Genomic DNA, 17,989 nt, shown 5'->3' on the forward strand with positions numbered 1-17,989 from the left:
TCATGGGCAGAGATAACTTCATTGAAACCAGTGGCGACAGGTGTGTAATCCCCTAGCCATCCCTCTCCACACAGCGGGGAAACCTTAAGGGCCCCTCCCAGCTCTCCCCTGAGCATGATAGCCAGACCCAGGGAATCAGGAGTGGCACGGGACTTGCAGTGCGGAACTCCCGGCTACTGCTCCCACCAGTGCTGACAACTGAGGTCTCTTGCACCAGCTACTGGGGGTGTGGCTAAAGGAGGGCAAGCAAATTCGCTGGGGGTTCTCAGCCCCAAGCTCTACAAACTTAGGGTCTGAGGGAGGCAAACAGGGAGAGTGTGCCCAGGTGTTCATGAAAACAGGGCTCCCAGGAGCAGCAGACCTGGCGTGTAGCCAGTATTGTGGTGAGCATCATAGGTGAGCGGGGCCTGGCTCCAGGAAACACAAGAGAAGGCCCTAGACACTGAGGATTGGAGACCCACCCAATCTGGGAAGAAGAGCTGCTGCACAGTGATTGGTTCCCACCTATTGAGAGGAGAAGCTTGGCCCAGTGGGCACAGCTCCACCTACTGGAAGAGAAGTTAAACGAATTCTATGACTGCATTTATTATTATTATTATTTTTAATTTGGGTTTTTTCTTTCATTTTCATTTTTTTTGTTATTGTACTTTAACTTTTTTTAATGTTTTTACTTTTTAAAAAATTTTATTTTATTATTATTTTTAAAAAAATTTTCATTTTCATTTTTTAAATTATCATTATTTTTAAAAAAAATTTTTTTCTTTCTTTAATTTCTATTTTTTTCTTTTGTCTTTTCAATTTTCTTATTCCCCCTTCCTTGAATTCTACCTGCCTACTCTCATTCTCTTTAGTGACTTCTTCCCTTCCCTTCTAATATCTTTCCTCCCAAACATCAAATAAATTTATAAGAGTAAACAGTAACTCAGCAGTCAAACAGAACAAGAAGTAACATGAGCAGCATAAAAAAGCTAGGAAGAAAAGGAGTACAAACAATGAAGGACAGCCTAAATATTCAGTAGGACCTAGAGTCACCAGAAAAATGGTCATATAAAGAACTCAAGGAATACCTTAGACAGATGGAATGGAACCTTAAAGAGGATATGAGACAGCAAATCCAAACAGTGAAAGAACACATTGAAAATCAATTACATAAACAGATAAAAGAAGAAGTTAAGCATCTTTATCAGGAGATAGAGATTATAAAAAAAATCAAACAATAATTCTAGAAATGAAGGAAACGATAAACCAAATTAAAAACTCAATTGAGAGTATCACTAACAGAGTGGAGCAAGTAGAAGCCAGAACGTCAGATAATGAAGACAAAATATATCATCTTGAAAAGAGTCTAGCCAACTCAGAAAGGCTGGTAAAAAATCCAAGAGATATGGGATAACATGGGAGGAAGAGCAGGAAGAAAAGATTAACATTAAACAAAGACATGAGGTGGGAGGGAAAGGGAGAGAAAAGGGAAATTTCATGGAAATGGAGGGAAACCCTCATTGTTATACAAAATTACATATAAGAGGTTGTAAGGGGAATGGGAAAATAAACAAGGAGGGAAATGAATTACAGTAGATGGGGTAGAGAGAGAAGATGGGAGGGGAGGGGAGGGAGAATAGTAGAGGATAGGAAAGGTAGCAGAATACAACAGTCACTAATATGGCATTATGTAAAAATGTGGATGTGTAACTGATGTGATTCTGCAGTCTGTATTTGGGGTAAAAATGGGAGTTCATAACCCACTTGAATCTAATGTATGAAAAATATGATATGTCAAGAGCTTTGTAATGTTTTGAACAACCAATAAAAAAAAAGAAAAATCCAAATGATCTTTTAATTTAGTTTTACAAATCAAAACAGTAAGACAGCAGCTAAAGACAGATTAGGAAGCTCCTAAACCTCATTCCTGTAAAAAAAGTCTAAGAACTTTTAGAAATTAATAAAAAATGTATGGCAACCAAGAAAAAACACAACCAAGAAAAAGTCACATTCAAAAAGAACAAGAAATATTGGGGAAAGAAAAACAATTACTATGGAGTGTTTTTACTTAATCTTATTTCTCCCATTTTCCACAGAATTTGTGGAAAGCAGTAGGTTGATCCCAGTTCCTTAACATGTAATAGAGAAAGCAGAGGAGACTGAATCTGCAACATTCTAAGCTGTGGGATGCCTGAACAACTTGCCTTTGCTTCATGTAGGAAGTTAAAAAATTAGGCAAGGAGAATCTAGTCAGGAACCACCCCCGCTCAAAAAAAAAAAAAAAAAACAAGACTCCAAAACCCTGGGAATGTACAGATTGACAAACACAAAAGTCAAGGCACAAAGAACAATTAGAGGTCAAGCTCTTACAGAAATTAAAACATTTAAAACAGCCATGAATATGATGACAGAGAAAAAATAACACAGAGCAAAGGCTTAAGACTCATGCCCAAAAATGTTGAAGAAAATCTTGAGCTTTCATTCTGGGCTGATTCAAAAGATTTCCCTGTACTAAACAAAGTTAAATCTCTATCTGGCAACAGACTTATTTGACACTTTAAATGACAGATATTTTCAAAGAGCTACAGGAAAACATGAGCCAAAGAACAAAAAATAATCAGGGAAAGCGACATAAACCAGCAACACAGACAGAATTAAAGAACTAAACAAATTCTGTGGACAAAAGTACTGTAAATGAATTCAAATTCAACCAGTGTGGTCAACAGAAAAGTTGAACAGTTAGAAATTAAAGACAAATCACAATATCATTGAGGTTAATGAGTAAAAAGGCAATAGAATGAATAAAATGAAGAAATAACAAGCAATTTACCAAACATCTCAAAGAGGAAAAATAACCTTGAAGAGAACCTAAGAAGGTAAATGAAGAAAAAGAGCTAATATAATGTCAAAAATTTTGCCAAATTTGAGAAGACAAAGGTCTTTCTCTCCCCTTCTCTCTCTCTCTCTCTCTCTCTCTCTCTCTCTCTCTCTCTCACACACACACACACACCATGAACTCCACAAAGGACACACCAAAGATTCACATCAAGATAAATAACAATCAAGTCATCTAAAGAAAAAGAAATAAGAAAGAAGTAACTCTTTCACATAATGTAATCTCAGTAAAATAACAACAGATTTCTAGCAGGAACCATATCACATAATGTAATCTCAGTAAAATAACAACAGATTTCTAGCAGGAACCATATAGGGCCAGAAGAATCATGGATTGACATAAAAAATGAATTTGATATTTTAGGGACCAAGCATGAGGTGCTCATCAAATGCAGTCATTCTATCCTTTATTCTCAGCCTCCAGAACCTTAAGCCAAAATAAATCTCTTCTTTAAAAATCACCCAATCTCCCATATTCTGGCATAGCAGAAAGTAGATAAAAAAATTCACATCTACTAAAGGGGAAACTATTCTATTTATATTAGTCAGAGACTTTAATACCCTACATTAATGGGTAGACCCTAGAGGGAAGATCAGTTTAAAAAGAGATCTTGAGATTTTGCACATACTATAGAATTAATGACTCTAATGACTCACTCTCTCTACACACACACACACACACACACACACACACACACACACACACACACACTACTATCATCCTTCTACAGCAGATTCTCATCAGGTTAATCTTTTTTTTTTCCCCCCTTCAGTACCAGGGATTAAACCCAGGGGCACTCGGACATACAGCCACATTCCCAGCCCTATTGGTATTATATTTAGAGACAAGCCTCACTAAGTCATTTAGTGCCTCACAGTTGCTGAGGCTGGTTTTGAACTGGTGATCCTTTTGTCTCAGCCTCCTCAGCCACTGGAATCACAGGTGTGTGCCAATGTGCCCAGCATACCAGATTAATCTATAGAATACACTATGCCACAAAACAAATATTAATAAACTTGCTCTTGCTTTTTTTGTGACACTAGGGATTGGACCTAGGGCCTAGTACACACTAATCAAGTACTCTGCTTTGAACTACAGACCAAACCTAAAGGTCTTAATAAATTAAAAATGACTTAAGTCACAGAATGTGTTTTTTTCAGAACACAATAGAGGGAAACAGAAATCATGAGAAGGAAAACTGGCAGATCTACAGATAAGCAAAAATTAAAATGATCCATATTGAACAATACATGGACCAAAGTGGAAATATACAGAAACTGAGACATCTGAGAAAAATAAAAATGAAAAGTGTTTATTTAAACTTATGGAATGCAGCAAAGGCAGTGTGAAGAGGAAAGCTGAGACATAAACATGCTTTTAAAAATAAAGACCTTGAATGAACAACTGAACTTTACACTTTAAGTAAATTTACTTTGAAGGGGTAACGAAAGTTAAAGTGGCGGAAAAAAAGAAAATAACACAGACTAGTAGAGAGACTAGAAAAGCAACACAGAAAAAAGTTAAGACCAAAATTTGAATCTTGAAAAGAGGTAAGAAAAATGGTCAAAGTTTTAGGTTAGAAAAGTAATAAAGAAAGTAAGAATAAAATTAAAATTTGGTACTGAAAAAAGGTAGAAAAAAGGCCAAATTTTTAATCTAAGAAAAAGGAGATTCAAATAAATAATTTCAGAATTAAGAGAAAAGCAGTACTAGAGATTCTATGGAAAGAAAAACGATTACTATCGAGTACCATGATCTACTGTATTCAACTAAACTGGATTACCTAGAGTGGAAGAAGAATCTTTTAGAAATATACAACCCACAGAAAGCCTCATAAACAAATAAACAGAACATCTGAATAGACCCTCCATTATTAGGATAGAGACAAAATCTAATAATTATCAGACCAGAGGTCTTCATTAGCAAATTCTACTGTAACTTTATAAAGAACTGACAAAATTCCCTCGTGTTCTCTTCTCAAAAATTGATGGGAGGGGGGATAGTAGAGAATAGGACAGACAGCAGAATACATCAGACACTAGAAAGGCAATATGTCAATCAATGGAAGAGTAACTGATGTGATACAGCAATCTGTATACGGGGTAAAGTTGGGAGTTCATAACCCGCTTGAATCAAACTATGAAATATGATGTATTAAGAACTATGTAATGTTTTGAACGACCAACAATAAAAAAAAAAATTGAACTCATGCTCAATGTTCAGTACAAACTGATATAGAAAAAGAACACAAGTATAGACTAATTCCTCTTATGCACACCAACATAAAATTCTTAATTACATGCTAGTAATACCATTCAAAACACATTAAAACAATTACATACCTAACCAGGTGGGTTGTTTTTTTTTTCTGACTACAATGAATCTCCAACATGCAACTACCAGTGTGATATATCATGTTAACACAATGAAAAAAAAAAAAAAGCCTAATCATCTCTCTGACAAAGAAAAAGCAAATGATAAAACTCAACCCCTTGGTAATAAAAACACTAAACAGGAATGTAGAAACTACCAAATATAATAATAACTGTATTTTAAAAAGTTCGTAGTTAACATATTCAAAGGAAGATTAAAAAAAGTATTCTGCTCTATGACTAAGTATCAGCAAGAATACCCGCTTTCATTATATCTATTCAATATAATAGCGAACTTCTTAGACATGACAATTACACAAGACAAGGTATCTAGATTGAAAGGAAAAATGATCTCTGTTCCTAGAATTTTCTTTAAAGGGATTCTGTATCATTTTGTTTTCCTTATGGCTTCTATTTGTGTGTCATAATTGTTTACATGCTAAAACTAACCTCCTTTAAGTTTTTTTTTAATGTTTATTAATTAAACAATCTAGTCAATTTGGCTTTGAGACACTAAAAAGCCTTTTAGTTTAGACATTAAAAAGTGACATTTTAACCACTGAGACACTGAAAGGAACAACTACAAACCTGGAAGCTTCTTTTATATCTTTCAGGATAGTTCAGTTCTTTTGGCTATTTTCCTTAATTTTTTAATGTAAAATAGTTCCTACTTCCTACTCTGCTTCTTTAAAATAAGCTAAAATTTTGGTTATTAAAAGCAGACTTATCTTCTATCTGAAGTAATATTACTTACTTAACATTCAGATGTTGATCAACACTAAGATTTCTTAAGAAATCAAGTGCACTGAAAGAAATGCCTAATGGAAAATTCAAGAAAAACAATAAAAATACTTTTTTTAAATAACCAAGATTTTTAAAAAACAGCAACAAACCAAAACACTTAACCACTGAATGACATTCCCAGCCCTTTATTATTACTTTTTTCATTTGAAGACAAGGTCTTGCTATGTTGATAAAATTAGCTTTGAACTTGTGCTCCTCCTGCCTTGGCCTCCCAAGCTGCTGAGGTTACAGGCTTTCATCACCCATGCCTGACAAAATGGTAAAATTTTCATATTATTTTTAAAATTTTAATTTTGGGTACTAGATATTGAATGAGGGGCACTCAATCACTGAGAAACATACCAGGCCCCACTCCCTTTTTAAAAAAAATACAGTCAGGGTTCTCACTGAGTTGCTTAGTGCCTCACTGGTTGTTGAGGCTGGCTTGTGATCCTCCTACCTCAACATCCTGTGCCACTGGGATTATAGGCATGCACCACTGCACTAATTTATTATGTTGTGTAAATAAATATTTTCTGCTCTTTTAAAAATGCACACCAACACACACAAAACACAGTGAACACAATATACAGTCAATGTTTGCTATTTATAATAGTTATATTCGTATAGTCAGTATGAATAATTAATGAACAAAAAAATGAAATATTTTTCTTGCATAAAAGCAAGGTCAGGATCCATCAACCTATCAATACATAGTAAGCTTTTTTTTAGCATGAATTACAATGTTATTAATCAGGAGTTCAATGTGATTAAACAAATCAAAAAGCATATTTTAAGATAGAAACCTACATAAAACAAGGTTATGTACTGACTTGTTCATCATTATGTTAATGGAAGTTTTTATCACTAATGGTCCATGGCAAGTGCAAAAAAAGTGTTTAGTATTTAAATTTGAAAAACAAAACAAAACAAAAACAAACCAACACACTTTTGGTGATCGTGGATCTGGAGAATGGGCGAACAGTTCATCTTCAGGCAACTGAACACTTGAGGAAACTGATTCACATGGACGTGTACCATTGTAGATATGAAATTTGCAATGAGGATTTAAAGCCAGGGCAAGAAGTTCTAGAAGTGGAAACCAGTCTTGGGACAACTTGGCCACACAGAGCTCCACAAGGCGATGGGTATTGTTAATAATACACCTCTGTTAAGTGGTGAGAGAAGAAGGAGATATGATTTATATGATATGATTTTTAAGCACAGAAATTATTCTATCTTGTTAATAATCATCTTTCTTCAACTTCTGTGTTAATCATCTAACTTCTACTTAAATATGATCAAAACAACATATAGTAAAAATAAATTTTATTACAAAATTTTAAAGCTAATTTCTTTTTTTAATATTTATTTTTTTAAATTGTAGTTGGACACAATATCTTTATTTATCTTTTTATATGATGCTGAAGATCAAACCCAGGGCCTCACACATGCTAGGCGAGCACTCTATCACTGAGCCCAAAGCTAAACCCAGCCCAAAGCTACATTTCAAAGGCTTTTTGTATCACAGCTTGTCTAACTACTTTATTTTCATAGGTTACAACTTATAAGCAGTATCACCTCTTCCTTAAATTTTCTAGAGGCAATAATTCTAAAATCTCAACATTTAAGGTTGTCAAATATCCAAAATCTGCAACACAATTCTCCATTCAATCATCACTGATCATCTTATTTCTGTATCTTAAAAGTTATGCATCAATTTGGAATAAGTCAGCATTTATATAGAGATCATGGTCATTTTATAGAAAATGTTCACGTTAAAGTATATAAGATGAGCTAATATATGTATACATATAAGTTTCATAACTTTTGATTAATTGCTTTTATAAATAAGAATCAGACCTGGAATAATTACAGCAATTCATTAAAATCCCACATTTTCCACCTTTAAAATCTGGAATGTAAATGCCATCTAATCTGGAATGTGAAGAAAATCTCAAAATCTATGGTAATTTGCATTATATTTGTTGTAGACAAAAGGAAATACTTTATCACTTATAGTTCCATTAGATAGTCACTTGAAAATATTACCCACCTAAGAATTCTTAAATTTTATTTCACATTTTTGCTATGAAGCTGTAGCTTCAATCCACAGTAAAAACTTGTGTGAGCACTAGTTTGTGGTCTAAATTTCTAAGGGATACTATCTTTTCTCTTTCTACCAAGTGTCATATTTCCTTGACACTTCTGCATATTGAACTACATTTGCAACAAAGATTATACATTTTGCTGTCCCAGCTATACTAAGTTTCTACTATTTTATTCTCCATCTTGGATATTCTTTCTGCTGCATGACTAACAAGCCTTATAATCTACACCACTCTTTATTTTGAAAAAAATATATTGTGTTGTGTATAAGATTACAAGGCACCTGGAATTCCAGATGACAGTTTAAAAAAGGTATCTAACTCAAAATCTCAAGCTTATTCTAATAGTGTTATACATATCAGAAGACCAATGTCTATCAAGCCTAGGAATATGTATAACATAAAGGTAATCAACAGTAATATTTTCCATAGACAAATGCACAGGGATTCATGTAAATCTGAATCTCAAAAAACATGTACAAAGACTCACATGAATTTCAAACTTCCATCCACTCACTGCCTCATCCATAAGGATTTTAGTGAACGATATTGTTAGCCCATCTCGAAAGAAACGCTGACATGCTTCACTTTTAACATCAAGCCCTAAGAAAAGGTTAAAACAACAAAGTACATTTAATGTAAAAAAAAAAAAAGCCTCTGACCAATTACATGATAAATAGAAGCTTCCAATTCATAAACAGCATTATAGCTTTTGAAATAAGGTATTGCATTATCATAAAGAGATTTACTAGAAAGGAGAAAACTGGGATTTAGAAAAAGAAATATTACATTTAATGAACTGTGTAGGACCTCATAAAATCAAGTATTATGATAATGAAGGATGTTTCAAAATGATACTAGATACATTAAAAAAAGTTACTTATAGATAATCAGAATGATTTAAGAGATGACTTCTTTACTATTTTAAATTTCATTTGATGCAAGAAAAGCCAAGTATCATTTACAGTTTCTGTTCATCTTGTATTATTTAGGACTTAGCAAATATTGAGGACGTAAATCCTTAATATTTGCTGAATTAGTGAATTCAAGCACACATTAGGTAAAAGAAATTTGAGTGGTAAGAAAACATTACTAATCATGTAAAATATTTTCATAGGTCACAATTTTTATAAGATCAAAAGTAAAATATAGGCCAGGCACAACAGCAAACATATGTTATTCTCAACTCCAAAGACTGAGGCAGGAGGATGGTTATATAAGTTCAAGGCCAGCCTCCTAAAGCCTTGGGCAATTTTGTGGTAAAGTCACCGTAGTTTAATTCTCAGTACTAAAATAATGAAAACGATAATAAACATAACAGTTCCTAAGTGACTCAAAAACAATCATTAGTTAAAATAATACCATTTAACTTTGCTTTAGTCAGATTTAGTAACATATGAACTTCAACAAACTTCCAGAGACTAAATATTACTGATATTTCTTTTAGCTTTTAAGGCTTCAAAACAGTAAGGGTTATTATAAAACTGGTCATCTGCTTACAAAAATACCTAATATTAGAAAAAGTCATCAAAAATTGTCCATTCTAAAAAATTGCTTTTACTTCTGGCTAACAATAATTAAAAAAAAAATACTGCATTTTTTCTTTCTTTGACTGCCTTACCTGTCAGTAAATTTTCTTAGTGAAAAAACATCTAAAAACCCGTTTTCTTTGTATTCAAAAAGGGAATGTTTATATAATTTATTACACATAAAAATGCAACACTAGTGAAATTGCAATTCTCACCAAAAAATTTACGGGTTCTCTACTAGTACATGTCCTTTGATTAACTGGCAATCCAGAAAGCCATTAAATGTCAAATTCGACTGAAACTATTTGCAAACTAATATTTTTTCAATTTTCTGACATGCAAGCCGCTGAAGATATATGAATCACACAACAATCCTTAGATAACACATGAAAATCGTGAAATAATCTTTGATATATTAATTCACATAATAGATTTTTAAAAATCCACTATGTTCTAGAATACTTGTGAATATACTCATCACCCCTTTGAAAACTGCTGAAATAATAATCTTTGTAAAAATATAAAAATTTGTATAAAATTCTACATAAAAATTTAAATGATTGAGATTATGAGGGGCAGGGGAAGTAGCTCAGTAGTACAGCGCCTGTACATTGAGACCCTGACTTTGGGTTCAATCCCCAGAACAGGAATCATTAAAAAAATAATAATAATAAATAAATACAAACCACATAGTCTAAGGGTTTTCTAAAGGTTTTCCCTCAATCCTTGCTTCCAGTAAGTGACTGTATATAACCACACGTAAAATAAGTCTTAACAAAAAGCCTAATGATATACCATAGGTGAGGAATAAATAATACCATGTTTATAATAAAAATAATACAATAACTTTATAATAAAAAAGCAAAGCTTTTGAAAATAATGTTGAAATACATACAATAGCACATGTTATGAATAATGTAACATCTAACACTCACCTTTTTTACTAAGCTCAATAGCAGCTTCTAAAAGCACTTCTAATTCCCCTTTAGGCAAAACAGGAACCACCCATCGAGGCCTAAGAATTATTATAAAATAAAAAGATGCTTTACAGGTTTAGTACTAATCAAACACTATAAGTAAGTTACTATGAAAGGAAAAACCTATCTATATTATACTCACCATAGTTTTTCCCCCCTTTTTTATCTACACATGGAATTTTTTAAGGCACTGTCACATAAAATATGGCATCATACCCCTCCAGAAATACACTGAAAGGGGCCACAATATCCAATTTGAAATTTTACAATTATCATTATCATTCAGTTTTTCAAATTCAAAGGAATGTCTGCTTTACGAAGTATTTGGCTATGATCAAAACATTAAATCAATTAAGAAAATAGCAAAGACTTTTAAAATTCTGCCATGTTTCCTTTTAATTCTGGTTGCAAAGATGACAGCAAGTAGTTTGTGCTCTTAGTGCATCCAATATGAAAAAAATATCAAAACAAATGCACCTGTTGATCATGTCATCCAACTTTGCTAAGTCAGTGTGTGGAAATGCAGGTTCCTCCTCTTCATGCTGTGGGGGAGCATCACCTTGACCTTGTTCATCTGGAGGAGTTGCTGGGGAATTCTCATTGGAATAATCAGGTGATGAAATCTTAATTAAAAGTTAAATAATTCACTCAATTTCTAAAACATTTCAACATTGAAAAATTCAGAAATCATAGATTAAGTAAAATATTATCTGTTTTTAATTTTCTAATATGTCTTTCCGAATGTATAATACATGATTATTAGTGGCTATGTAGTATACTATATGAATTAACCCAATTAAAAATTGAGAACATTGTTTTCATAATGACTGCTATTGATATAAACACAAGAGTAGTTGCCTTTCTTAATAACAAATCTTTGAGATAAATCTCAATTTTGTCTTCTTAAGCATAACATCCTAAAAATATAAACATTAAATTGATAGGATAAACAATTCCTGGGGGCAGATCATATAGATCAAGTTAATTGCTTGTAAATTTAAGCATCTAGGTTTGGTCCCCAGCATTTCCCAAACAAAACAAAACAAACTTTATTTCACAACTTTGTCATATTTTCTCAATTTATTTTGATTTATTATTGAGTTTGACTTGGCAGTGTAATCAATTTATTCTGTAGGCACATACTTGCTTTTAGTATTGTAGACTTTTAACAAATTTCTTTCAAAATTCTACATCCCTTAATTATAATCAAGAGCTTTTACACAAAATGTTGTAACTATGTATTACAAGTTCTTTTGGCCATAACTTTGTTCTTTGTAAGTGATCTTTTTCAGAAATCTACAAGTAAAAGCAACTGACAAAAATTAACAAAAGCAACAGCATTAACTAACACATCAGTGTTGGAGAAACCAAAATACTCAATGTTAAGAACAAGCTGCCCTTTTTTACAAATATTATTTTCAAAAAACAGTGAATTGAAATGTGTCTGGAGGAGACAACACAGAAGCAGCTTTATTTCTTCTAAAATGTTTTGTAGAGTTTGCCTGTGAAGGAATCTGGACTTAATTTTTTTTTTTTTAACTAACAAATTTTAAAAGTGTTCTAAGTTAGTTTTCTTATACAAGTTATATATTTCTTTTTTGTGAGCTTTTTTGATAATTTGAATCTTTTAATCACCCAATGTTCTTTAATAGGCAAACAGACAAGCAAACTCTGGTACAAATCACTACTCAGCAATAAAAAGTAGTTAAATATATATAATAAATTGCTATATACAAACAAAAAAAGTTTGACTTAGATGGAAGGAGAAATGTCTAGATATATTTAATCTTCACTAAGTTAAGAAACAGGAGCAACCTGACAAAATCTGAATCTTTGTAAATCCTGAGGATAGGACTTGTGGAGGAAGGAAAGGCTGATGATATAAAACTAAGTGATACAGGGCAAGGCATACTTAAGGCCTAGACCAGGTTATGCAAACAAAAAAGTCAGGTATCTAGAAGGGCGTGAACATAATTTTTTGTTTTTACTCCAGGAGTAAATTCTCACAGTGAGATAAGAAAAGTCCTTGCATTTCCAGCTGAGTGAGATACAATATGTAGACATTCAGTAATATGAAGTGCATTTTGTTCTCTTAATAAGCTTGCCCTCCAGAGAAATGAACCTTCTAAGGTTTTATCAGAGCCTAAGTGACCTGGATACTGAGAAAAACAAAACTATAATATTCAGCTTGAGAAAAAGAAAATTCCCAGTTCCAGCTCCCTTAAGACACTTGGGGTGGGGAACCTGAAAAACATCTGTGAATACACAAGGACACAGGCTTAGACTGTGCTGAGCCTTAATCACGGAATTATGTACTGGTTCCTTCTCTTTTCCCCAAATCTATTATTATAGTGGTAAAGATCTTGTTACTAAAGTTCCTTTTTTTGGTGGTAGTGGCGCAGGTGGGGGTTTTATGGGGACTGAACGCGGGGACTTGTCCACTGAGCCACATCCCCATCTTAATTTGTATTTTTTTACAGAAAGGATCTCACCAACTTGCTTATTGGTGTCTTGATTTTGATGAGGCTGGCTTTGAACTTGAGACTTTCCTGTCTCAGCTTCCCAAGCTGCTGAGATTTACAGGTGTTGTGCCATCACGCCCAGCACCAAAGGTTCTTTTAACACATTATTATATTAAGTCACTTTTTGCCCAAATTTCATGGCATACTGAAGGACAAAAATAGTTGAAAAACACAGCAACATCAAAATCAGTCTCAAAATGACAGGGATTTAAAAATTTACCAGAAAGGGAATTTGAAATAACTAGTATTTAATATAAGAGATCTAATGAATAAAGTAGACAACAAGAGGAAATATATATAGGGAAAATAAGAAGAGAAATTCTAAAAAAGAATTTAGATCAAATGATAGAGATAAGAAATACTGTAATGGGAATATGTTCCCTTTTATGGGCTGGACCTCTAATACTGAAACGCAGAGGAAAAAGCAAATACAAATTAAGAGAATATCCAAAAACACGGGACAACTATAGCTACCAAAGGTACAACATGTAATAGGTAGAACAGAAGGAAAAGACAATCCAATGAAGAAATAATTATGGAAAATTTCTAAAAGTTAATGTCATATAAAACCCTCAAAGATTCAGGAAGCTCAGAAAACACTAAGCATTTTGTTTTCTTAATAGGCTTTAAGCAAGCACAGAAGCTTTCTATGGTTTCACTTTCTCAAAGTCGACAGTGATTCATATATATAAAATGAAAAATTCAATAAATAAAGAACCCATCAATTTGAATCACAAGCCCTCTGACAGGATTAAATCTTGCAATCATTAGTCTCCTTCTCAACCAGAAAGAGGATTAATGCAAGAAGGATAGGAATGTTGTAAAATACTCTGACATGAAATAAAAATCTAATCATATTGAAAAATATTCTTTTCAGTAACAAATAAAAATTGAGGTAAATAAACAAAAACTTTGTATTACATAAAATTAAATGAGCTCATATGAACCCCATATATCTTTACAACCAAATCAAAGATCCCAAATAAAATTATGACTAATTGTAATTAATTCAAAAGAAATTTAATTTTCTACCCCTGGAATGTATGCCTCAAAACAAAGATAAATTCTGTTGAACAGGGAAATTAGTTCTTTTGTATTTTACAATGATGAATTATAAATTTTTTGTATTATCTTTTCTTTGATGTTATTTTTGTTCCCTCTCATTACATACTATAGAATATGTGCATCAAGTTAGTTACTTTTGTATGATATTTAAATATAAAATGTTACAATATGTTGTTTATGACATTTTTAATAAATCATGTACTTATTCGGTCAAAAAAGTTAGTGTAATGCATAACATAGACAAACTAAAAACACAAGACATTAACAGATGCATAAAAAGTACTTAGCAAATCCAACATCTACAATGACCAAATTTTCAGTAAATTATAAATAAAGCACAACTTTCTCAACATAAATACAAAAATACTAAAGCTAACACCATAATTAATGCTGCAAAACTATAAAATTTACTAAGTCAAAACTCAAAAAACGGATGTTCATGCTCACCAATCTTATTCAATAACATAAAATAATAAATAAAAATTAATAAAATAATACAAAATAAAAAAGAAATAAAAATGAAAATTAATTAGGAGAAAGATGATAAAACTATATTTTTGCTATCAACATGACTATAAAAATTCTCTAAGAACTAACAAAAATGACTCAATAATTGAAACTACTAAGACAGTATATATAGCAAAAGATGCAGAATCCTAGCTGGGTGTGATGGCACACACCTATAATCCCAGCTGCTCTGGAGGCCGAGACAGGAGGATCAAGAGTTCAAAGCTAGCTTCAGCAATGGTGAGGTAGATCCAATCTCTAAATAAAATACAAAATAGGACTGGAGAGGTGACTGAGTGCTCCTGAGTTCAATCCCTGTACCTGGCTCCTTGATTTAAATATACAAAGTCAAATCTAGTATTATTCTAGAAACAAACTATAATGATTTTTTTTTTAAAGAAAGAGTGAGAAAGAGGGAGAGAGAGAGAGAGAGAGAGAACTTTTTAATATTTATTTTTCAGTGTTTGGCAGACACAGCATCTTTGTATGTGGTGCTGAGGATCAAACCCGGGCCACACGCATGCCAGGCGAGTGCGCTAGCACTTGAGCCACATCCCCAGCCCCAAACTATAATAATTATATATAATTAAATATACAACACCATATACACTACCACCTAAAAAAAACATAAAACTTAAATATTTAACAAAATAAGTACAAGACATACATGAGAAAAGCACAACACCATATATACAACTTTCTGTTAAAGGATATCAAAGAACTAAATAAATGAAATTTCCATATTCATGGATAAGAAGTCTCTATTATAAAAAATATTTAACTCTTCCCAATCTAAATTCAATGGAATCAAGAAAAATTCCAGCAAATTATTTTCTGGATTATCAAATAAACTCATTTTTTAGTTTATTTGGTGACACTGAATAACCAACATAATGTTCAAAGGGAAAAACAAAAAATCAGAGGGACAACACTTCTGTACTGTAAGATTTACTATAAAGCAATAGTATTTAAAATAGTGTAATATTTATATAAAAAATAGCAGACTTCATTAAAAATTTTTTTTAAAAAACTTGTGCTATGAGAGATACTGCCAAGAGAATGAGAAAACTAATGTCTGCAATCACCAAAAAGTGTTATCTAAAATATACACGAACTATTTTGCTTTATTTTTTGGTACCAAGCATTGAACATTATATTGCTCTGCCAATTAGCTAAATCTCCAGCTCTTTTTTTTTATTTTTGAGAAAGAGTAAGTTGTTAAAGCCAATTTTGAACTTGTAATCCTCCTGCTTCAACCTGGCTTACACAGAACTCTTAAAATTAGTAAACAGGTCTTTTGTTGTTGTTTTAAAATAAACAAAAGAACTGAACAAATAAATCCCCAAAGACAGCATAAAATATGACAAATAACTATATTAGGAGATGATCAGCACCATGTTACACAAAACACGATATAGCAAATTGCCATCTGTGACAATAAAGTTAACATACACAACTATTAGAATGGCCAAAATTAAAAGCGGTAAAAAGAGATATTACAATTTTGAGAAACAGAAATTCTTTCATTCCTTGAGGGAATGAAAAAAGATAGAGTCCTCTGGGGACAAAGTTCTGAAGTTTTTTAAAATAAAACTCAATACTCTTACCCTAAGATCTAGCAATCATGACCACTAGTAATCAATCAAGTGAACAAAAAATTAAGTTCACAAAAATCTTACATTCAGAGCTTAAAACAGCATTATTTAAAATGGCCCAACAAAGATTACCAAAATGTACTTCAGTAAGTGAATGGATAAATTGAAAGGCTACATATTGTATATCTGTAAATACATAACATTCTGAAAAAGGCCAAACTAGGGAACATAATTAAAAAAAAAATTAGTGATTAGGATTTAGAGAATAAGAGGGAATAAAAAAGAAAGAGAAACTAGGTATATGACAAAACTCAGAATATGTAATACACAAAGTAAAACATGATGAAACACAGACTTAGGGTGATAATGATGTGACAATGTGTCACTGTGACAACTGTCCTAATTTTATTAATATTTAAAATGGCATCGTGGATTTCACAGGTATTAGCCACAGGAAATAACAAAAATGAATGCATAAAAAAACCAATAGGACACATATCACACAATATTAAGTCACCCCCACACATCCAAAATGTGGTATATATTTGTATCAATATGTGAAAGGTACTTTTCTATTCTGTGGGTAGAAGAATCAGAAGGAAATTAACATATCTCTGCATAAACATTAACGGAAAATTATCAAGAAAGGAGCCTTATTAAAAAAAAAGTTTTTTAGCTATAGATGGACATAATACTTTTATTTTTTGTGTGGGACTGAGCATCAAATCTAGTGCCTCCCACATGCCAGACAAGCACTTGACCACTGAGACACAATCCCAGCCAAGGAGCCTTATTGTTGATTTAGGTACATTTTATAGGTTCAAAATAACACCCATCTGACTGAACAACAAAATGAAATGGGCAAGTTCACAACTATCAGTGATTCTCAACAAGTTAAAGAAAACAACAACAACAAAAAAATTAGCAGACTTAAAGCAAAATAAGACAAAACCACACATCTACCTTGACGAAGGTGCCAAAAACATACTTAGAGAAAAGACAGATATTTTAAAAATGGTGCTGGGAAAACTAGTTATCCATATGTATAAAAATGAAAGTTGAGCCTTATCTCTTTGCCTGTACAAAAATCAACAAAAAGATCAAAGAGCTAAGAATTAAAAAACAAACTATGCAACTCTCAGAAGAAAATGTAGGGTCAATACTCCAGCACACGGCCATAGGTAATGACTTTGTCAAGAGACTCCCAAAGCTCAGGAAATGATGCCAAGAGTTAATAAGTGGAATGGCATCAAATTAAAAACTTCTACACAGCAAAGGAAATAGAACCTACAGAACAGGAGAATGTCTTTGCTAGTTACTTGTTTGGCAAAAGATCAATATCTAGAATATGTAAAGAACTCAAAATGTTTTCTTGGACTATACCCAAAGGACTTAAAAACACCATACTACAAAGTCACAGCCACATCAATGTTTATAGCAGCACAATTCACAAGAGCTAAACTGTGGAGCCAACCTAGATGTCCCTCAGTGGATGAATGGATTAAAAAAACATGGCATTTATATACAATGGAATATTACGCAGCAATGAAAATGAACAAAATCATGGCATTTGCAGCTAAATGGATGGCTTTGGAGAAGATAATACTAAGTGAAGTTAGCCAATCCCAATAAAACAAATGCCGAGTGTTTTCTCTG

At 32.5% G+C, this 17,989-nt stretch overlaps 1 protein-coding gene across 13 annotated transcripts in view; it reads right to left on the reverse strand.

Moving 5' to 3' along the window:
- Window positions 1–17,989, reverse strand: part of LOC144372005 (ubiquitin carboxyl-terminal hydrolase 9X-like) — a 123,721-nt gene that overhangs the window by 90,714 nt on the left and 15,018 nt on the right. For all 13 annotated transcript variants that reach the window (XM_078035404.1, XM_078035402.1, XM_078035400.1 and 10 more), the window contains 4 exons: window positions 11,122–11,267; window positions 10,603–10,682; window positions 8,629–8,741; window positions 6,980–7,198 (listed from right to left, as the gene is read on the reverse strand). In XM_078035404.1, coding sequence (XP_077891530.1) covers window positions 6,980–7,198; window positions 8,629–8,741; window positions 10,603–10,682; window positions 11,122–11,267 — 558 coding nt within the window. The remainder of the gene's footprint in view (window positions 1–6,979; window positions 7,199–8,628; window positions 8,742–10,602; window positions 10,683–11,121; window positions 11,268–17,989) is intronic.

The sequence above is a fragment of the Ictidomys tridecemlineatus genome, chromosome Y (assembly GCF_052094955.1).
Source record: "Ictidomys tridecemlineatus isolate mIctTri1 chromosome Y, mIctTri1.hap1, whole genome shotgun sequence".
Taxonomy (NCBI): Eukaryota; Metazoa; Chordata; class Mammalia; order Rodentia; family Sciuridae; genus Ictidomys; species Ictidomys tridecemlineatus.